At 38.3% G+C, this 23977-nt stretch overlaps 1 protein-coding gene across 4 annotated transcripts in view; it reads left to right on the top strand.

Annotated features, from left to right (window-relative positions):
* Positions 1 to 23977, top strand: part of FBXW7 (F-box and WD repeat domain containing 7) — a 173593-nt gene that overhangs the window by 69105 nt on the left and 80511 nt on the right. For 3 of the 4 annotated variants that reach the window (XR_011697900.1, XM_071556097.1, XM_071556100.1), the window contains exon 2: positions 4922 to 5479. Coding sequence is in view for 3 of the 4 variants with exons in the window: in XM_071556097.1 (XP_071412198.1) it covers positions 4991 to 5479 (489 nt within the window). In the remaining variant the exon portion in view is untranslated. Of the gene's footprint in view, positions 1 to 4921; positions 5480 to 21931; positions 22027 to 23977 lie in introns of those variants that run through there. The other variant, XM_071556101.1, reaches the window with a different exon arrangement.

Raw genomic sequence — 23977 nt, 5'->3', positions numbered from 1 at the left:
TGACAGAAGCAGGTGAACAGGAGGGAGAGACATCCTACAGTAGAGTGTGTGTGGTGGGAAAGCTGCAAGTGTCTTTGTTCAAAAACATATGTGGGAGGAGAGGTCAGGACAGCAGTGTTACACCCTGGTCCCCAAGCCCAGCCTCTGCCAGGTGTTACACTGTCATTTCAGGCTCCAAGGGATTTCATTCACGTGAACTCTTGTAAAGCCATTGGTTCTTTGGTACCTTGAGTTAATGTTCAGAGAATACATATACATTTTTCTCTAAGAAATTTCATTTGGTGAGAAAATAGGTGTTTTGGCAGTAGAGGGGTTTATGGAGATAAACATCCACCTTCACAAAAGTGTTATAACAAATCACCAGGTTTAGCAAGCATTGCTATACTGAGGAACTTCTGTTACACTCTGCAAACACAATCTCCATGCCTGAGGTACCCATAACTTACAGAAAATAAGTGTTACCCACAAGAGGAGGAAAAGAGTAAGGGAAGAGAGATAAAGAGAAGAAAGAATAAAGAGAAAAGCAGAGGAGAGAGAGAGCACAGTTACCACTCAAGGTCACATGCTGACAGCTTGGAGGAGAACAGGCCAGGGCTCCCCATGGACACCTCACGCTGCCTCCTCACCTGCTCTGGTCACTGTGGCCACTCCCCCCACGTGGGACCTTTGGTGCCCTGACCACTCCCTGTCCCTTTTGCCAAAGTGAGGTGCTGCAGCCAGTCAGGGCTCCAGGGCTGTGGTGTGGGCAGGTTACCAGGCAGGCATTCCCTGAGTGCCAGGGGCTCCATGGCCATGTGGCTGCAGCCTGTGTGCTCTGGCAGGGCTTGTCATGGGGCTGCAGGGCCAGCTCAGCCCTTCTTCTGCTCACACCGTCACAGGGAGGCACCCCCAGCAGGTGCTTCTGACCCAGAAACAGCTGACCTGGTGTGGGACAACCAGGACTTGGTGAAAAGCTGCAGAAGGCAGATGCAAAGTTGGGGCTGGATTTCAGTAGGAAGGGGGATAATTCAAAGTGGCCACAAAATGAGATTAGACACAGCTGGACTTAATTAAATTTACACAGGAAACTTCAACCGTGGTATTTTTTAAATTTAAATCTCTTTTTCTTGTGCACTTTTGTGCACTGTCACATTTATGTTTGACATAAGTAAGTAATTAGAGGAGCACTTTCTTTTAGAGTTGGTTGCTCTGACCACTTTGCACTGAATAAACATGAATTGATTGTTGAAGTGTCTTGAGGTAGTGAAAAAGGAGCAGGATAATTTCTCATGCAACAGAAAAGTTCCACGTGCTGCTCTACAAAGCATTGCTGGAGCTTTGCTGGGAGGTTAATGGTGAAGCAGGAGCAGGGAATCTTTTTAGCTGCTATTTTGTTCCAGAACTTAGAGCCATGAAAAATGGAGTTGACAGGCAATTTTGAGGGGTATATGTGTTTGGAAGAAATAGTCTATCGTTCTTAGAAAAAGCATGTGTGCTTGCAGAATGACATGCATTGTTAATGATGTGTTTTATTTTGAAGAAAAGTTATTGAAAGTTTTTAAAGCTGTCTTTCAGTCTTGCTCTACTCAACATTTTGCTTGCTCATGAGCACCTAGCTTTAAATTACCAATGCGCCAGTCTTGGGCATAGTGTTCTTACAGGACCTTATATGTGGGTTTTTTCAGAAGGTGGATTGGGATGCTGAAATGAAATCACAGGAGATCTTAGTTTGGGTGGGATGTTCCTTTTTTGCTATTTACCTCAATTCAGTATTACTCAGTTAAATAACCTGGTAAAAAGGTGAGCTATATTAATATATTAGGATTTAATCAAATACCTAGAGAAGTTCTTGTGTTAGTCCAGTTGTCTTTGTCCACCAAACCTGTCATCTCACAAGATTTGTTCTAGCAGTGTCCACCGCCCATAAACCATGTTGTGACTGTAACTATTCTGTCTTTTCACTAATTGCTGTCCTACACAGTACTAACATGACTTAGGTTAGTATCCAAGTCAGTCTAACTCACTAGTTTCAAGGTTAATTCTTTAAAACTTTTCAAGATCTGTTATATTTTGTTAAAAAAACCCTGTGCCACCTCTCAACCCCCACCTGTCTGCAGCCACCTCATTTCCTATTTTTTTCTTTACAGTTCCAGGTGATAAAAAAGGAATAATAAAATCAGCAGTACTGATGGAAATTTCCAGATATTCCCATAGCTATGTGGTTTTATAGGTTGAAAATATTTAATGACTTTTGTGTCTGTATTAGCAGGATAGAGATAGTTCAGCAATAAAGCAAGAAGTAAAGTCAGAATGCCACCTATTGTGGCAGATAACCCTGAGGAGTTTTCCCTGTGGTTTTCAAAGGTTGCTTGGCATTTCTTGCCAGTGGTTTTAAGTAACTGTGTTTATTTTTACAATTACCTTCTGTGAAAGTTTACTGGATAATGATGAAGAATTCTGCTTAAACAGCATTTAATATTCAGTGTGGGTGGGGGGCACATTCATCAAATCCTGAGTTTACAGTTTGATCAGTCTTGAGACTTCAGTTTGTTTTCCTTAGGGATTCCTTGCATTTTGCTTTCCCATACAACTGGCTGCAAGTGTTAAGAAACTTACCTGGGAATTGCCAAGTTAGATTCATTGACCAAGTTTAATGAGTTTTGCATGTTTATGCAAAGCCTTGCCAGGGCATTGGAATGTTTTGGTGTCTGCCTAAAAAAGCTTCTCAGCGGTCTGAGGCGAGTAGGACAAACCGCAGTGGATCTGCTGGGGTTTGGCTGGTGTGAGTCATTTTGGTCTCTGACCATATAAATGAAGGAGACAACTGGAAGCACAGCATTTCAGTTCTCTGGATGTTAATTTGTAAATACACTTCTTTCTGCAAAATAATAATCCTGTCTTGTTCCTGATCTACTTTATATATGGGAATGATTGTATCTCGTGTATTAGCTGACAGTAGTTAATTTTGAAAGCATTTACATGACAGAAGGCAGCTTTAATGTTTCAAATCTCTCAGATAATGTACATCCATCTGTTCTTTAGCAAATGCATCACCTCTGCATACTGATGATTTCTGATGAAGCACTGCTTGTAATTAAATTTTCTTAATGTATTTTACAGGTTCCTTGAAAACCCAAGTTGATTTAATTCATGCAAATGCAGAGTAAACAGAAACCACTTATGACTGAAGCTAATTTAATGAATTCATGGTCTCTCAAAAATGTAGGAATAATTAAAAATGTATAATAGTACTAGTGTATGTTCATTGTTTTAATTGGCTGGAATTTTATTTGGGTATAAAAGCAGTAAAAACAGTGATATTTTTGTCACTTAAGCATTTAGCAGATTCTTACATTTGCTTACTTAGATATTTCAATGCTGACCTTTTATGTTAATGCAATTAAAACTTTTAAGCTTCACTCGTGGCTACTTAGAGAACCAGTTGTGGTGGAAGCTAAAATTACAAGAAGTAAACCTCTTGTTCAGTCTCTTTTTTTACTTTTTAATTACTGATTTTTACATTATTTAATGCTTCAAAGTTTCCAAGTCTTTTCATGAGGAAAGAAGATTGTGTGTTGTCTTGCTCATAATGCACAAACTACGTAGCAAGCCTGATAAATAGGTTGTATTAACATCAGATTATACATGCAACTGAATTTGACATTTGATGAAATGTTGTTATAAGCATCACTACAATATGCTAAGGTTTCTGGGCTTTGGGGAAGAAACTTAAGTGAAAACATTTCTCTTTGAGCACACTCTTTGTGGCATCTTTCACAAGGGCTACTTACTGCATATAGAAAATTAAACACATTTCCTTTAGGTGCCCCTTGAACATAAGAATAGAGACATGAGCTTCTGGTTTGGGTCATGTGCACCCAAGCGTCCTAATGCAGTTTTTCCACTGGTAAAAGCAAGAGTCAGCACATTCCTTTGCATGTATGGAGCTTAATTAATCTCTTAGCGTTAGCTTCTCATTCACAGCTTGGAGCTAATCACTAAAGGATGCTTTCTTTAGATACAATATTTCAGCTTTTGACCTTACAAGGTTTTATTTGAGGGAATCATCATCTGGGTAGATACTTGGGAACTTGAGAGCCATGTCTTTGGGATGGAAGTGGTGTTTCCCTGAGGAGGGGGGTGCAGAGAGCTACAGAATTCCGTCTACAAATCCTCCTCAGGGCAAGACTTGAAAATCATCTGTAAATGTCTTTTGTGGCTTTTCTAGTACAACACACTGAACATTACTGCAGAGCTATAGTTTCTGGTACTTTCTTCCCTACTTAGCAATAAGGTGAATGTTTTTACAAATGTCATGAAGCAAAGTTGGGGTTTTCTGCCTAGTGGTGTCTGCTTTTGGCCACTGGGCATCTCTGTGACCAGCTTAAGACTTGGTGGTCGTAAGGCTTTATTCTTTAAGGGGAGTTCTCTTTTATATTTATCTAAAAGAAAATTAGAGTGACAACAAATGAAACTTTCAATTACACCTGAAACTGCGCCTGCTCTTAATGCATAAGACCAAAAGCAGTTCGTTTGTGGATAATATATAAAGTCTGTAATCACATGGGAAGGAAAATAAATGCCATTTGAAATTATCTGTGTCCAATTAGGAAGTAGTATCACATACTTGGATCTTCTGTTAACATGAATGTTAATGGTTCTTATGGATTCTCTAAAAGGGCAAGTAGTTCCTCTGAATTTTGCAGCATCTGCTGCTTACAGAGGCCATGATCAAACTGTTTAAGAGAAGAAATAATTCTCTTTCTAGAAAGTTGCCTGCAGTTTGTTTGGGTTTTTCTAGTTGTATGTCAGGTAGAAATTAATCCTCCTTTCCTGGAATTTGAAGTTGTCAGGAGTAATACAAGGAAATAAGTTTTTACTGCTTTATCTAATTAAAAAAATGTAACTTTTGTAATTTGCCTCTTTTTCTTTATCTCTTTAGAATGTGAAAGCATTTGCATCTTCAGATAGCCTAGCCAAGGTCCAAGAAGTAGCAAGCTGGCTTTTGGAAATGAATCAGGAACTGCTCTCTGTGGGCAGCAAGAGGCGACGAACTGGTGGATCTCTTCGAGGTAATGCTTCCTCAAGCCAAGTGGATGAGGAGCAGATGAATCGGGTCGTAGAAGAGGAGGAGCAGCAGCAAAGACGACAACAAGAGGAGCAGCACATTGGGAGGAATGGGGAGATAGGAGGAGAAGAACCTGGATTTGATGACAGGCATGAGTCTCGGCAGGAACAGCTGGAGGAAAATAATAATAGACTTACTACAGTGGATGAAGAATCCACTTGTAATCAAGAGGAAGATGATGATGAACATGCTGGTGATCAAGAGGAGGAGGTGGAAGAGGAAGAGGAAATGGACCAGGAGAGTGATGATTTTGATCAGTCTGATGACAGCAGCAGAGAAGATGAACATGCCAACAGTAACAGTGTCACAAATTCCAATAGCCTCATGGACTTGCCCATTCACCAGTCATCGCCATTCTACATGAAGACAAAGGTGAGAAGCTTCATTTTTTTTTGTCTTCTTAATCCTCATTAACTCCAGATTTTGGAAATAAAAGCATATTTGACATAAACTAAAGTTTTATAATGATACAAAGATTTTACTTCCTAAAGAGCTTGCAATGAAGAATTTATACAGTCCAAAAAATGCTGTTTTAACTGCTAATTATCAAATTATTTGCATGCATTTGACATGAGCAAATACCCCTATGCATTTTAAGGAATAGAACTCTTGATAACTATGTTCAAAAGACCAAGATGTTTCTTTATAAATATTTTTACCTAAGATCTCCCAGCATGATTTATGATATTTTCCTTCTTCAAGCAGGCAAGAAGAAAGGTAAGAAATTGTACATATTGTAGATTTTCTGAGAAGATCTGGTTAATTTAGATAAAAAAATTGTAATGAAAAAATAGGTTGGAAAACCCAGAAACAGAAGTATTTTCCTTCTGGGCAGGTTCTAGTGAGTTCATTGAAAAATACAGGTTAAAAAAAGTGTGTTAGCCAGTCATTAAGTTACATAAGGTCTTAGGGTATCATGCTTGTGAGGAGTTTGTAAATTGTGTGCTGATTGTTGAGGACTTGTGATTTGCAATAAGAATCTGTAAATTAACATTCATATTTTTATTTCTGCTACGACCTAACATTTGACATTAAAAAAAAATAAAAGGTTTTGGAGTATTGGCGGCAGTGTGTGTTAGTAGTTCACTCTATTTACCAAATTCTTTGGGAAGGAGGAATTTCATTAACTCAGCAGCAGCTAAAACAGCAAGAATAATGAAAGCAGTGAGATTGACTAGTAAGAAAGAGGAGCAGGCCAGTGTGCTTCTGGAAGAATGTTGTTCCTAAGCCTATGTACTAATTTCCTTTTTGAATTGGAAATTGGTAATAGAACACCTGGCCTCCTTTCACCATGCAAAATACAACCCTCCCTCAAATTCTTAAATTTTACTTAATAATTAAAATCTGGTGTAAACCAAAACAAAATAACAAGAAAAGACAGTTAATGTAAGTTAACAGGTTGAGTATAAACATATAGAGATGGATAATCAGAACTGAAGATGCACCTGAACAGGATGAACATTTGATTCTGGAATCTGCAGCAATATGTTTTTGTTAGCTGTTTAACAAATGTGGGGGTTTTTCCACATAGGTAGAGCAATCAAGTTCTTCACTGAAAGGTCTCTTAAATGTAAATAATAAGGACATTGTGTCCATTTGGCATATTTTTCTGTTTTTTGTTCCTGTTACAATACTTCCCTGGACACTCTCTCTGACTTGGGAACATATGTCTTGAATTGTACATATCTATATATCTTGATCAACAGTCTGGATGAGGGGATCAAGTATACCCTGAGTCAGTTTGCAGATGACACCAAGTTGGGAAGGAGTGGTGATCTGCTGGAGGGCAGGAAGGCTCCACAGAGGGCTCTGGACAGGCTGGATCTGTGGTCCAAGGCCAGTTGTATGAGATTCAACAAGGCCAGGTGGTAGATCCTGCTCTTGACTTCCATCAGCCACATACAGTGCCATGGGCTAGGGTCAGAGTGGTTGGAAAGCTGCCCAGTGAAAAAGGACCTGGAGTGCTGTGTTCCAGTGGCTGAACATGAGCCTGCAGTGTGCCCAGGTGGCCGAGAAGTCCAGTGGCATTTTGGCTTATATCAGCAATAGTGTGGCCAGCAGGACCAGGGCAGGGATTGTGCCCCTGTACTCAGCCCTGGTGAGGCTGCACCCTGAATGCTGTGTCCAGTTTTGGGTCACTCACTACAAGAAAGACATTGAGGTGCTGGAGTGTGTCCAGAGAAGGGCAGTGGAGCTGGTGAAGGGTCTTATGAGGAGTGGCTGAGGGAGCTGGGGTTGTTTAGTCTGGAGAAAGGGGGACCTTATTGCTCTCTACAAGTTCCTGAAAGGAGACAGTAGTCTGGTGCAGGTTGGTCTCTTCTGTCGGGTAACAAGTGACAGGACAAGAGGAAATGGCCTCAAGTTGCACCAGGAGCGGTATTTAGATTGGATATTAGTAAACATTTCTTCAGGGAAAGGGTTGTCAAACACTGGACCTGACTCCCCAGGGAAGTGATTGAGCTGCTATCCCTGGCAGTATTCATGTATATGTAACACTCAGGGACATGGTTTAGTGTTGGACTTGGTAGCGTTAGGTTACTGGTTGGACTCAAGGATGTTAGAGGTCTTTTCCAGCCTAAATGATCCTATATCGGAACTGAGATTATAACTCAGTGGCAACTGTGCCAACAGTTAAAATTTGTTTATGCAATATATGTACTCATTTATATACCAGATTATTCCATGCATTGGGGTTTCATGTTTGACTGATTTGTCTAACATGATGCAAGCCTTTTTCAGAGTTTTCTGTTCTGTAAGGTTGGCTTGTGTCCTTTGTATATACAGATCAGAATTGATACTTGGTTGTATTAAAGTGACCAGACATTTCTCAGATCCTTTATTGTTTGTTAATTTTTGCTCCAGTTGATCTGTATCTTATCAAATGTTGTTCTATCTGTTTTAAAAATACTAAATACCGCAAGAGGGCAAAATAAACATGTACAGGAGTCTTACAAAGACATGTTCTTGATGCTGATTCTTCACTGATGGCATCATATTTGTGGCATCCATTTCCAGTGCTCTTTGAGGACTTGCATTAATTGATTCTATTGGGTAGCAATTGACCACGACATAAGCAAAACACAGTGTTTTCTGTATTTCATAACAACCTAAATGCTTTTATTCCTCTGTACATGTGAGAATCTGTTGCAATGCAAGGACAAGAATGGATTATTGCTAGTTGCTGTCACTGTGAAATTGTTAATGTAAATTAACATTCTTGTTTATTTTAGATTTACATTGCTTGTCTACTGGTATTCATACTCCTGAAATTGTGGTATTAGCAGATACAGCATGCCAGCAATGTTTTATACGTGTCAAAATTTGTATTTATGACATAGGTGATTTTGTGAAAAAAAGTCATCAATGCTGTTAATCCTGTTTTTTGTCAACCATTGCATTATTTTCTCTTGGACTGAGAGCTGGGTTTCAACCTAGTGTTATCCAGGTTGTACTATTGTTTACTTTTCTAAGATTTTTTTACATAAATGGTTAGGTTTATGTGAGATTTTTGGTATATGTTGATTGTTCTTTTTCTTAAAAGTGTTTTTGATCATAATGTATGTAGTCTTTAAATAGTTGTAGTTTTTGTATGCTTAACTATTCCTGTAAGTCCCAGTTTTGTAGTTTTTGAATATTAATGACTTCAATATACTTAAATATTGTGTTTTTAATTGAGGCTTTCAGTTCCCACCAAGATCAGCTGCAAATTTTTCTTACTTAGAGGAGTATTGTCTTTTTTTGATTATCTTAGAAATTTTTTTAAACAGTTAAATAATTTACAGGTTCATTCAGCCTTTGCTTTGTGTTTGATGTACTTTGTGGAAAAGGGAAAAAAGTCATGATCACTTATACCCAAGCTCCCATGAATTTAACTTTGTTCTATTAATTTTTCTTTATCCAAAATTCAACATTACATAAGTCTTTTAATGTTAAATGTGTCTAATGTTGAAACCATCTCAGTTAGGAAATAACCACTAAAAAAAGTTAAAAGAATTAAACCCATGAATTCCTGAGAAGCGTTAGCTGCATCATTTTCAGCAAATATTGTCAGAGATTTCCATGGTTAGGCAAAACAGCTACTTAATATCAGACTAGCAGGTGTGAAATGTGTTGTATAAGGACCTGAATCTTAAAATCCAAGTGAGCGGGAGGAGCAGGAAGATTGTTGATGGATGTGCAGCCTTTGTTCTTGTTTGGGGTTTCCAGAAACACATTTGTCACTTCTGCTTGTTTCGAGGGATGTGTGACAGGGTGTTTGAACCCATTTGTAGGAGGTACTGAATCCTTCCGGACAAGAGGCACTGTTCAACAACAGTCTTTGCAACAACCCCCTCTTGCTTAAACATTTATTTCCTATTCTTTAGTTGAGGCTGCCATAAAACTTAGCAAATTAGGGTATATGTACGTGAAATGTTATTTCTGTGTTAACTATTTGGCTTGTGATAGTGATTTCTGATAAGGAGTCAAGCGTTCTGCATGCAGAACCCTCCAATAACTTCATCAATTAGTGTAATTCAGACGCAGGTTTGCTTGTCGCAGGACTGTGGGCTGTGATGGTCATTGTTTTGTTTGTTACTGTAGCTTTCAAGGAATCAGAAAGATACTTTATATAACCTACTTTACATGTAACAGTGGTAAAGGCTGAGAAGCAGCTTGATTCTCTTGTGAAGCCAGCGTACTTTGATTGCAGCATCTTCTGATTCTATCACACTATGTGTAAATCCATGGGAGCACATGTGGAAATAATGGTCCTGTTCCAAGAGTGCCTTTTCTTGACTGTTTATGGACCCTGCAGAATGGAGGGAGCAAAGACAACAGATAAGCTGGGTTGATTTTGGTGGAGCTGGAAGAGGATGTGCTACAGAAAAGCCTGTCCCTGGGAGCTTAAATACCCATCTCTCAAGTTCTGAAACAAATGTAAAGCCACACTCACATACATAGCTTTGGGCTCATAAATAGGACAGATTGGGACAGAATTTTTTACTGCAAGGTGCTTGGTCTAAGCTAGTATGTAGAGCCACAAGGGTATAAAGGATTTGTTTTTCAGTGAGTTTTGGATTTGTGTGGAATGATAGCACTAATTTTTTAAACTGAGAAGACCTAAGATTGCACTCAGCAGTTTGTGCATGTGTGAAGTGAAAAGGGACTTCCGTGTAAAAGTCTGCGGTTGTTGTCAGCATTATTAATAGACTAAAGTCTTTGTAGGGATAGGGGGAAATTAAGGATAATTACAGAACTGCTGTTCCTTGAAATAGATTTTTGTTTTGTGTGCACGCAGTACATGCAGTTGAGAGAAGGTTGCAATACTGTGTGTACATGGGGGGTGGTTTATAAGTGTATGTTAATGTTTTTCTCCTTCTCTGAGCAGCAGAGGGGGCTGCTTTTGCTTTGCTGCAGCCCCGTCCAGACTTGTGTGATGTTCCTTTGCAAAGATTTTCCTTTGTCCTGCAGCTAAAAGCCTGAAGCATGTTTTTTAAGTGTAGGGAATAAATACATCTGGAACAGGAGAATTCACTGCTTTTTATTTGTCAAGAAATCTGTCCCCATATAGGTAATGATGTAGAAATATTTTCTTTAAAAGAATAAGTATTAAACTTACTTTCACATGGCTTATGTGATGAGAATGCAATGGGTAGTTGTCTAGTCTGAGTACACGGGAGAAAGAGAAAAAACTTCATAGTACAAAGACAGATTTTTTTTTCATTTGTGTTTTTTGCTTGAATCACATGCAAGGTATGTAGATTTTTCATGCCTTTCATCTCCAGAATTGTCTAACAGTTAAATTCTTTAAAGAGTTTTATACTAAGTAAAAATTTGCCTAAAGCTGTGTCAGAAAGGCTACATGTTAAGAATTTCTCTGATTGTTAAAAAAAAAAAAGAAAAAAGGCAAAACCCACCCACAAACTAAAAAAGCATTGTCAATTTAAATTTTTTGTAACTTCTTTAACATCACTCTCTTTAAAAGCTTAGGAACTGTCAAATTTTCTCCTCCCTTGGTTATGCTGAACTAAAGTACAATGAGTTAACATAAGAAAATCAGATAGGGTAAACAGTAAACGATCTTTACATTTATTTAGTCTTGTTCAGCTTATTTGCCAGTGGCTGGATGAAGGGAGAGAGTGCACCCTCAGGAGGTCTGCTGATAGTACAAAGCTGGGAGGTGCAGCTGATACACCAGGAGGCTGTGCTGGCCTTCAGAAGGACCTGGACAGGCTGGAGAGTTGGGTGGAGAGAAATCTAACAAAATTCAGCAAAGGCAAATGTGGGGTGCTGTGCCTGGGGAAGGATAACCCCATGGACCAGTACAGGCTGCTGGAAAGCAGCTTTATTGGAGAAGGACCTGGGGGTCTTGGTGGACAACAAGGTGTCCCTGAGCCAGCAAGCTGACCGAGAGGCCAATGGTGTCCTGGGGTGCATTAGGGGAGACCATTGTCAGCAGGATGAGGGAGGTGACCCTGCCCCTCTACTCAGCTCTGGTGAGGCCATGTCTGGAGTGTGGTCTGCAGTTCTGGGCTCCTCAGTACAACAGAGACATGGAGCTCTTGGAGTGGGCCCAGTGGAGGGCTGTGAAGATGATGAAGGGTTTGGAGTATCTCTCGTATGAGCAAAGGCTGAGGGAGCTGGGCTGCACAGCCTTAAGAAGAGATAATTGTAGAAAAGGGGATCTTATGAATACATACAAGTATTTTAAGGGCACATGTCTGGAGGCTGGGGCCAGGCTCTTTTCATTGGTGCCCAGGGGCAGGATAAGGGGCAATGAGGGCAAACTGAAACACAGGAAGTTCTATCTGAATATGATGAAAACCTTCTTTCCTTGGAGGGTGACAGAGCACTGGAATGGGCTGCCCAGAGTGGCTGTGAGTCTCCCTCTGTGGAGATACTCAAACCCACCTGGATGTGATCCTGTGCAACCTGCTCCAGGTGAATCTGCTTTAGCAGAGAATTGGACTAGATGGACTGCAGAGGTCCCAGCCAACCAATCTGTGATTCATTCTGTGATTTAGAACTGCCAGTCAGAATGACTTTTGCATTACCATGACAATTTAGTTATTTTCAAGCAGGTTTAGCTGTTTTTAAAACGTCTTTTCTCCTTATTTTCACTTTTCTGATACAGAGTCTTATTTTTATAATGGATGGTAATAACATTAGAAATATTTATACTTGGAGATGAATATAAATCAACAGTTTTAACCTTTGATTTATTTCTCATTTATATACTCCACAGTTCAGTGTTAATGATTCCAAGCATGCAGGATCATTCGGAAAGGTTATGCAACTGTCATTAACATGTAGTTTGTTAAATATTAAAACATCCATGGAAGAAATACAGATTCTCTATTTCTCTGTAGATAGCAGGGTTCTTCCCTGTCTGTTCTAACCTGCAGCATGCTTTAACACAAGGATCAGTGCTTTGTTCAAAAAGCACTTCTTACTTGCTGTGTTTTCACTTGGCTGTATTAAGTTACAGTTTCATTTGCTGCCCAAGGCTTGCAGAGGTTTAGCTGCACTTTTGCCTTTTCTAAGTAGAATTGTTCCTACACCTTCACTTGCATATAAAACTAGTGTTAAATAAGCAGAGCAGCAATTATTTTCTCTATTCTGTAAGTGGATCTTGAAGCTTGCTAGTAGATATGTAGGCTCTGTTTGTAGTAACACAGTTATTCCTCATAGAGTTTGTGGCTTATTTAGTCCAGCTTTCTCATACAAAGTTCTTGAAATACTTAGTAGTTAAATTTGACTGTTAAAATGTCACAGGCAAATTACAGGAGTTTATTCCATAATAAACTCTGAGGGGTTTTTTCCTTTATGAAGGGTGTCTTACCACTGTTCAGTACAATTTTTACAAATATTACAACAGAATTTAAGGACAGTGATAATATATAATTTGTGAAATAAGTAATTGTGTATAGAGAGTAAAATCAAGAATCATAGTGTCTAGTAAGGAAGACAAGTAGTTTAACAGAAAACATTGACAGTTTGTGTCATTGTCATAGCTTGGACTATACAATTCTATTTAATAAGTAGATTTCAATTGATTTTCTATTTTCCTTTCCATGCAGAAAGATGCCTCTTTTTTTTTCTGGTTGATGTGGAAAGAGGTAGTGCTGATTTGGTTTCTTCTTACAGAAATTGCTTACTAGACTGAAGTCCTAGCTGAGTAAGATATAAGCAATTTTCTACTTCTGTGCCAATAATTGAGATCAGTCTTTAAACTGCAGTGAAGGGATTTACTTCAGCCAACCACACTGGAAAATAAACATACAGAGATTTGTATGGTGGCAGGTTTTCTTGTAGAGATATTGCAATTGTCCCTTCTTTGCAATGAAGCCTACATCTCACAGTGTACACTTTCCATCTCCTGGTGTTTCTTACCAGACACGCCCAGTAGTTTCTCCTCAACACAGAGGTACTTCTTTTGTAGCTGTGTTGGCTGGTTGTTCACAGATGTATTTACAGCAGTATCCTAAAGCAGAAAATATGCCAGCCACCTTGGGCAGGGGTGTCCAGAAGCAGGGTAAAGTACGTGAATTGTGCTTTGGTTGCTTGGCTTATGCATCGCTCCTCAGAGGTAAATATTGGGAAGGTACTTGCGTTGTGTTACTCAAACTGCCATATCAGTTTACTTTATGCAGAATAAATTAAACAGATGCCTTCAGGATAACTACCTGAAACAGTGTCTTGTTGTCACACACTTTTTTGTAGGCTTTGAAATTAGTGTTGGTTGGGCACTCACGTGCCTTTTGCTCTGCATCTTTGTTCTCAAAATGAAAATGAGCACACCTCTTTTTCTTTAAAGGAAATGAAATTAAAAAATTGCAGTAATGCTATTTCCACTCAGCAATTATGTGGCAGAACCGTTATGAAGTAGAAATCATGAGAAAGGGCTTCAGAATCCTTTTAGTGTGCTTCCTTTGTTGGATATATGGCTTGTCTAACAAATACATTTGGGAACTCTGCCCCACTTAAATAAGCCCTTTGTTCCTTGTGTTGTTCTTGACTGTGTGGAACATGCTGTTGTCTGATTTGATCATTAGCCCAAATATCTCCGGTCTGTAGTGACACAGCTGTATTTACTTGAGCACTGTTGCTCTGAGTGTCTGTTTTAAGCTGCTTTCTTTTTTGGAGCTTATCTGAAGTTGGTATTACTAGTTATTAAACAATGGAAGTGGTGAATCAAAGTGTGGAGAAAGTAAAACTTGGTGGTGAGTTAGTTTTTGATTTTGTTGACACCACTCCTTTCCCAAATGGTTGTTGTTAAATATTCTTTTGGCTATGAATTTGAAGTGTGTATTTAAAAAACATGCGTTATGATTAGTAAATTTCTTGTATTTTCTGATGGTTATACTTATAAAATAATGAGATCTGAAATAATGAGATCTGAAATTAGCTTAGGGTGCTGGAGGAACAGAAGGTGACCTGAGGACCGGAACTACGCTGAACTGCTGCTGCAGGACTAACATTTTTCCTTGGTGCATTTCTCACTCACTGTAATCTGCAGAATAGCAGTATGTCCCTTATTTCTGTAGGAGACTTTTCATTATCTGCAGAACATGTTGCTATTCAGCCAACCGTGCACAGTGGAGTAATTTACATACCTTTACAAATTCTTGAGTATAAGGACAAAAACTAGACAATGCAAATTTTTATGCTAGTGTAATAGTTTCTGAACAGGCAGAATACTTAAAAGCAAAATGTCCAAGCTGTCTCAATAAATGTTTGAACAGACAGCATCTAATATCCATTGCCAAAGGATGATTTTTGACACATGTACTGTTCTGTGCTAGTATATGGTGTCTGATTTGTCCATGAAGCTGTGCTTGTATAGTAATGATATAAGATGCATTTGTGTAGACTCATGGATCAGCCATTGTGCTTTGTTTAGGTTGTGTGTGAATGTTTTACAGTTTTGTTCATTGGTGAAATTTCTATTAGAAAAATCCCTATAAAACCTAGAATTGGTGTTTCTAGAAACTGTTCATTTTGTCACAAGCATTTTCTCCCTTCTATTCAATAATGTTAATAAGTTTAACGAAGATGCTGTCTAAACTCTTAACTTCATGCAAAATTTGTGAGAGTTGTCCCCGTTCTCTTCCGGCCAAACAAGTTCAGGAATTCACCAAATTACTGTACAATGTGCTTTATGTTAAAAACTTGGTGTGCATTGACTCTGTATGGTACATCTTTTGATGTAATATTACATATAGTTAATTGGTATTGAGATTTTAAAGCTTAAAGTCATGAGTTCTTGTGCATAGATAGGTACTGAAATACAAGAGAAAAGCATTGCTGTTGGGCATCTCTTCTGTCTTATTTCTCCTCTTCTGGATAATTTTAAATTTTGTTTCCTTAGTTTGTAACAACAGGAATTGGGAAGAGGGAGGGGATCTGAGAAGGACACAATACTAAGGAAGTGCAGTTTTCTATCCCAAGTCAAGGAGACCCAAACTAACTATTTCTTCATAAAACATTTCTCCCTTTGATTTTTGCTCTTACTAAGAGGTCATATTTTCTCCTGACTTTATTACCTGACCATATATTGCATAATATGAAAGGAGTGAATTGTGAATTCTAGTAATGTGTAGTGTAATTCAGTCTTGGAAGACAGTGGCTATGCTTTTCAGCTGTGTCATGACACATTACTCTGTTAATGGATATAAAATTTTAATACATTTGTTCAATCCCTGGCGCCTCTGGTGAAGTGGAAAATGTACTTATTGCCACCACAGATTGCCAGCAGGGATAAATTCCACCTTATTCATCATCAAAAGTCGTTATTACTTTCAAGTGAAGTATTAGCAACATTTCCTGTAAGTGCAAATCACATTCTTATGCAGTCAATGTTTAGAAGACCTTTTGTTCTCCTCACTTAAATTATGGAGTGTCCTTTAAGGATGGCAGCTACTGTGGTCATTATTGACCCAAATATATTGAGTACTAAAAGAAATTAGACAACCAATAATGAACACTGGTTTTGCCAATGTCATAATTCCTTCAATTGTGATCCCTTGGTCTGATTTTCTAAAACACACAAAAAATAACTGACTTAATTAAAATGAATGCTTAAAAATTAAATTAAGAAACTGGAAGTGACACAGCCAAATGGAAGAAATCAGATGTGCAATCCTTCAATATACATCACTTGTTCTTGCCAAGTGAAATAGTGTTGTTCCCCAGCTTTCAGCTGGACTTCATCCAAAGCAGGGACACTTTCAGTTGGTACCCAGAGGCACTCACCCTTCCACACCATTTTTGGCTTTGGTGTACACTGCTGGTATTCCATGCCCTGGAGCAAGGATGCCAGGCACTGTATTTACAGGGGAGTGTGTTTGTGTGTCTGTTCTGGAGGACAGACTGTTGACAGTCGCTGACTCTTGGTACGCTGCACTGCATTTCTCTGTTGGCGGGGCTTGAAGCCAGAGCATCAGTCTGCCAGGAAACTCTGCTGGATGTGGTTGACCATATACAAAACTGTAAATTCTATTAAATGCAAGGACTTTAAATAGTAAGTGATATTTGAATAAATCAGAGAAAGTCAGTATTTGTTAAATAAAAATACAGGTCAGGCTGCTCCTTCCTTAAAGAAAAATAAATTTTAAAAAAGGTGAAAAGAGGGAAAAAAAAAGATCAGGGTGACAACCATACGAGTCTAGAGTAGCAGCCCTTCCACATACTACCTGCTTTTTAATATGGTCTAGGCATTCTTTACTTCACATATTTTGAGCTTTATAAATACCCCACACCCCTTTGCAGTATGCTGTTACCAGCTGAAAAGGATTATATAGCTTAATTTGGTGCTATCAGATGAATGCCATTGTAGCAATCAGTTGTTGCATTTGTTAGATTTATGTGTTTATGTGTATTTTACAGTGCTGCTAAGAAAAATAGTCTTTTATCAAAATAGACCTTGATATCCATATTGTTTCAAACATACAAAATGTAATACTTTGCATCATTCAATTTTTAATTTGGCGGTAGGCAATATAGCTACTCTGAAGCGTGTTACTGTCTTGTCAGGATTTTTTTTTTTTTTAGTGCTGAATAAGTGATGGGTGGACAGAATTACACTACAGAAATAAAAATACTTATGTGTGTTAGGTGGCAGAAATATTTTTTAATTGCTTTCCAATATTTTGGGGATTTTTCCTGTTCCCATTTGATATGTACAAAGAAAGGTCGAAGTCCAAATCTCATTTTTGGCAGTGCTTTTTGTACATGATTTTGGTGCTGCCTTGTGTAATTTTGTATGTGTAGGTATGTAAGTAGAGAATTTCTCATTTAAAGCCTTGCATTTTACATGGAGGGTGATACAGTGATAAGAAAAACTGAATTTTACAGAATGGAAAACCAATTTATTATTTTCCTATCTTCCTTTTTCAGAAAAGTAGCCTTCTTACTAAAAACCCACTCACTTTCCCTTCCCCCAGCTTATCCTCAGCTGGGAATTTGACTTGCATTTTAATCCAGTGTTAAATATTGCATGACTTCTACCTGTTGTTGTAGTTCCTAATTCTTGTCTCAGCTTTATTTAAAGGTGCAACAAAAGCATAAATAAGTGGTCAGCAAATAAATTCCTGCAGAGCAGCTGTAGCAATTCTTTTTGACAGCTGTTGCAAGTCTGACTAGACCAAAGAGTTAAACTTGCTTATCCAACAGGTCATGTTATAGCCAATGAGGACTGGACAGACATTTCTGGAATATTTTTAAAATGCAAGAAGGTGCAGCTGGATTTCTGTTGCATACCTGGAATACTTTCTGAAATGTTTAACGAAGAAATGAAGACACATGCTTTAAAGATAGTTTAAAAACAAGTGACAATGACAACAAGTACTCCATAGTACAAAGTAATGAAGTTAGGGGACTTGTGGAATAAACCCAAATAATAGAGGCCTCTGGTTTCAAATGATTGTGTATACTTACAGGGCTTTCTAAATATGGTAGGAATTATTTTTTTAGATGTTCACCGTTACGTATTTTTTAATGATATTATAGCATCATTAGTATTGATATTGCATGGTCTTTCCAATATGCAGTTAACTCGGCAGTCTGTGTTGCTGTCATCAACACTTCATGTAACCTTACAAAAAGCTTGTGCAAGTAGTCTCTTGTAATTAGTCAAGAGCTCTATTGCACCAGTACCGTGGTGACTAAGGGCAGATCCCACACCTGTAGCTGCATATAGCTGCATGTTCCCTTCCCTTTCTTTTGAGATGAAATTCTGTACTTGTTGGGATGCCTAAGTAGCTTTTATCCTTGGCGTCTCTTTGGGACCAGTATTGGACAAAGGGAGCAGATCTAATAGCTCACTGTTGCATAGGGATGGGGGCTTTGACTCCACTTCTAAACACTGTCTCACTGTTCATCTGGCTACTTTATGAGCTGTTCGCAGTTGCTCATCTAGTGGGAAAATAGCAGTAACAACAAACATTGCAGATTTTCAGGTATCCTACTTACTGGAGTTATTTCAGAGCTCACAAGCCTGACAAACTTTACATCCATTTTAAGGAAGAGTTGGGGAAAAAAATGGCCAGTGCAAGTAGGAGAGGTGCTAATCTTCTTTATGCCACTAGAGTTTCCAGCAGACCTTTTTGTTTCCTCTTAGCTGCAAAGAAGATCAACTGTGGGATTGAATAGATCCAGTGGAGACCTGTTATTTTTTTTATTGACTGATAGGCAAACTCACTTGCATTGGTAGTTGCAATTAGAAGCTGAAAGTAGCGAATCCTTGTCTTTGGTTAGTCTGACCTACTGTTGGGCTGCTCAGGAGGAAGGCCTCATGTAGTTAAGTGCCATATACAAGTGTTAAAATGCAGTAGGTCAAGTTTGAGTCTCATTTTATTTCTCTGTGCACTCACACTTAAATGCTAGGATGGTTAAACAGGTATGAGAATGCACATAGGCATGAAAAATGTTTAGTAGGTATGTTTATCTGATGATTTGCCCTTTACTGATACACTTCATATTTCATATCTTCCCTGGCTTGGACTTCTGGGCGTGCTGTCTTGTGAAGGGTTTTGCCAGACAGCAGCTTTACCATCATCCTTATCTATTTTTTTTTGGACCTCTATAATTTCTTTTCAGTGTAATAGTGTCATACAAGTTCTACTATCTTCCACCAGCAGTTACAGAAGCTGCTGCTTGGTCTTCCATGGCAAAAATTGTGAGGTAGCTCTATTGTATTAGATAGAAACCTAATTATAACCAGGAATTATCATTTAAGGGAATCTGTTAAGAAAATCTGGATTCTTCTTCATTGTGTTCTTAAGCTTTGTTGCCAAAGAAAATAAAGCTTGTGCAGTTGAGACATTTGCCTGTTATTGTCATCTTTGCCAGACCTTATCTCGACTAATTTTCACCCAATTTGACAAACAGAGAGTTTACACAAGTTTTCGAGCTAACTAGAGGGTAGGCAGGAAAAGGAGAGGTTTATTAATGCATCTGCTGAGGGGGAAGTCTACAAAGTGACCATCACCTGGTTAGACGTTGAATCCTTGTGGAATTTGGTTTTGCTGGGATCATGTAAACAGGTTTAGTTGACGTTGTTGTTTCCTTTATATCATAGAAGCCGTTTATTTGTCAATACTCATAGTAAGGCATAAGCCTGAAATAAAGCTGTGCTATGGCTGGACTATTCAGAGTGGCCCTTCCATGCAGGTCCCCTGATATGTGGGGACAGTAAGGCCTTGGAGGTGTATTGTAATTTGAGCGCAGTTTGAACTGTCACAGTAATCTGACCTGGAGCCCGGCTTCGTTCTTTCTGTTAATTGGGGTGCAACACGTCTACACTTCAGGGTTTCTTCATGAACTATAGAGAAAGCCATCAGTTTGCTTGTTTTACTAGTAGCCTTGTCCCTTTTGCATTCTACTCAAGGGTATGCTTTTTAGGAAATTTTGATCTCATAAGATAAAAATTATGATAGCCATTGGTTCCCTCCCTACGCTCACCAGGAGTCTGGGTCATTATATTTTCTTGTACATGCAGATTTTTGTGTTGGGCAAACTTGGATACAATACAGACTGTTTAGAGCAATAGTTATTTTTCTGTCCAGCACCACTAATAAAGTTGCACTTACTTTTGTACAGCAGTGCCTTTTATCTATACAGCTTATTTGTTTGCGTGTATAAAGCAGCCTGATGTCCAATGTGTCATTTGAAAACTAGTTGTATATTCATAATAGAGATCCCTCACATAAATAAACTTGGGAACACAGTTGCTGGGTGAGTAGTTGCTAGTGTAGTATAGACTGCCTTGCTTTGCTGACAAAGTGGTTCTCCATCTTTCTAGGCATGGGTAGGGACCAACATAAATATCAAGGGAATAATAAGATTTGTGTATAATGTAAATTATAGTGTATTCTATATGCCACAGCTATGCAGAGCTTACTGCAGATGTTATTTGGGCAGTATACTATCAAGTATATTCAAAGGATTATTATGTTACTGTGATTGATTTGAGAAGGTGACTTGAAATGTTGCAATGCTCTGTTTTATCCATTTGAGGGCAGCTCTTCACCGATGTTACAAACTGTGGAGAACCTGTCTGGGGTTCTGCTGTCTGCATTTTAATTTTTCTATGTTTACAAATACTTCATTTAGGTCTCTCTAGCTCTTGTACTGTTCCATCACCATATCAAAAATACAAAGATTGTGCCTTTTCCCCCACTAATGTTAATATATAAAACAATTGTCAACTCTAGGAGAAAATTCTACATAGCGTGTGTAAAGTGGTTTTCAGTGTTGGGATAATTTCTTAGTTCCTTGTCTTAAAACTATGGCCTTCCTGAGTTAACTATACTGAATGAGCTAGTTAATTTTGTAACATTTGCTTCCTGGTAAAGAGCTCCTAAAAAACTCTGCTGCAAGATCACTTTGAATTATTTTGGCTGGAAGGTATAAAGATCATTGCTGCTTATTACATGTTTTTAGTTTACAAAGACACCACTTCATTGGACTGGCCAAAAAGAAACAGGAGTCTTCTGGGTTATGCTTACAGTTCAAAGTCCATGACAGTCTCAAACTAGTATTTTAAAACTGAAGTTTTCAGGCCCTTTTATGTGATCTGATTTCAAACATGCTCTTCCAATTGAAAGGACAGGCAGACACTTAAAAGGACTATCATCGGACCTCACTTTCTTTAGAAACAGAATGTTAGAATAAGGTATTACAAAGCATTAAAGCTCAAATTTTCATAGTTTCACATTTGTCAGGTTTATACATGTTCTCACTCTGTATAATGTAAATTGCACACTATTAAGGATGAAAACGGTAGGGCTCTTTAAACTTTAATTTAGATCTTAGATTAGAATTACATGTGTAATAAATACTAAAATAAGTGATATCTACTATATTCACTGTATTCCTGACAATTCTGAGATAGCCAACCCTCACAATTTTGTCTTCCTGTTACAACATCTTACTGCTTAGATTAGACTCTGTTGTATTTTCAGGTTAAGAATTTTCACTTATTAAATATTTATAGCTGTCCAGCACAGCTTGGGGCCTTTAAACATAACTGTAAGACAATGACACCTACAGTCAGTCATGTGTAGCAAACAGAGACTAAAAAGAAAGTGATGATACATGGAAATAAAATTGGGCCTACAAGATCTCATCTGCTACTGCGAGTCTTTTTCTGGGAGATGATGATAAAAAGAGAGGGGGGAACAGACAGATAAAAACTGAAACTTTTTCTTGTTGCTATGGTAAAGTATGAAATCTAGCTTTGTAATTGTACATGGGATAAAAAAAAAAGTGCCTTATTTTGCCATGGCTTTATCTACGAGAAAAGGGAACTACACTGAATGTGAACATGATACTTCTTTTCAGCTAGAAGTGTGTCCCTCTGGAGTTACTCTAGAATATTTTGGAAGTTCCTGAGGAAAAAACAATGTACTACTGGGACTTCATGTCAAACCACACAGGCAGAAGGGCTGACAATCCCAAGTTTTGTCCTTTCAGAGGTGCCTGTGACTGGAGACTTGCATGGTGAGTGGTGCTTGGAGAATGCAATACCTCAATTGTGTTTGCTTTCCAGTTGTGTGTAAATTTGTAAATGGGCCAAGTTATGTTCCTGTTTGGCACTTCTGATATGGGCCAATATTTAAAAAACAAGCGGAGGAGACTAAGCCGGTAAAGTAATAACATGCTAGGCTCTGACACCAACTAATAACAACTGGTGATCTGCCACACCATCAGATTCTTTCAGCGATTGCATAATAAAATACTCCTTTAAAAATCCTTTAAAAGCAGTTTCTCTTAGTGCAAACACATGCACAGACAATTCTGTATGCAGTAAATGAAATACCAAGTATTTATGAAACTAGAAAGTGACACTTGTGCAGAGTACTCTATCTGATCTTGTATTACGTACTATAAAAAAATTCAAATTATGTAAATGCATTTAGGTAAACATCGCACTTTGTTTGAACTATTGAGATAGTCACTAGTTCATCAACAATGGAAAACTGATTTGTTGCTTTTTTTTTTTAAATGATTCATCAGTAGGTTATGTGAGTGGATCTCTTTTTAGCTTTTGGCTCTGTTCTTCACTGTAGTTATTCAAAGTAGAAACAAAAGGCTCCTCCTTTTTCTCTTTGGAGTACTTCAGTGAAATTTTCTTACTTGAATGAAACTGAGATTCCAAGACACTTATTCTGGAGCCTTCCAGTCAAGTGAAAGCCTAGTATGTGTTGTATAACATATAAAGTAATTCAGAATGAGGCTATAAACTCGTGTATTGCAGTTGAGTGCAGGCTAATAGGAAACTGTTTCTTGGAGTTTATAGGGTGAAGTATAAAGTAGGAAATGTAAAGAGTCTTTTAGAAGAAAATGTATGTCTAAATGTGCTTTAGAATAACATCTGAGTGTAATGGTAAAAAATAGAAAAACCCAGCCATCTGTGCATGAAAACACTGTGCTGCTCAGTGTTCTGTTACAGCTTTTCTCTATGCAACATCTGTAAAGAAATAAGGACTGTCTTGTTTGTCTGAGAAATATTTTGTTGTAAGTGAATGCTTACTGTAATGTCTGTATACTCTCAGTGAAATGCTAGGGATACTTTTTTCCTTTTTTTTTTAAGGAAAAGAAAAAAGCTTTCCACATGCAAATGTTTGGTCCGGGGCCCTCTAATGCAAGTGAGACATGCTTACAGCTTGGCTTTTTGAAGGGGAAACAAAGCGCTAAGTGGAAATGCTAATACAGTCATATTTTAACGCTGTCTTTTGTCAAGTTACATTGTTGTGCTCTGAGCATTAAGGCATTACTGCACTCCCTCTTTTGCCCTCACATAATTGTGCAGTTAATTATCTTTGCTGGTTTGTGCATAAAGGGTCTTGTAAGATTACTTAATGGTCATTTATTCACTGTGTTTTAGACTGTACTGACTCAATTCATACAAGGGCTTTGATGGTTTTCTGCATCTCAGCAGTTTCATAAGACATTTTCACAGGCTTTTGTCTCTTTCTACTTAGTTTTGCTCAAAAAGGTTTTCAAAATATGAGTATGTTTTTAAGAAACATGTCCAAGTATAGGCATTGCAAGGGGATTGTGGGAACCTGGAGGCATTGTAGGAAAGCTAATTTGATCAAGCAGTTATTTAAAATGGAAGTAAACTAATTGTGGAAAATTTGTGTAATAGACATTGCTGTTCTAGCTTTGTTTGGTGGATTACATTTTTTGCTGGAAAATGACTCGAAGTCAGGTTTGTTGCTAAGGGTGGGCAGACCAATCCCCACATTCTTCAAGGGATGCTGTTCTTTTGGAGGAAGAGCCCTTCTGCTTTCCATCAGTGTGATGGATAAGCCTGAGGAAACTGGTGCCCAAGCTCATGATGGCCAGAAGAGGGAAGATTATTGCACCATTCTATCCTTAGAG

The sequence above is a fragment of the Pithys albifrons genome, chromosome 5 (assembly GCF_047495875.1).
Source record: "Pithys albifrons albifrons isolate INPA30051 chromosome 5, PitAlb_v1, whole genome shotgun sequence".
Taxonomy (NCBI): domain Eukaryota; kingdom Metazoa; phylum Chordata; class Aves; order Passeriformes; family Thamnophilidae; genus Pithys; species Pithys albifrons.
This window is presented reverse-complemented; position numbering and strand designations above follow the sequence as displayed.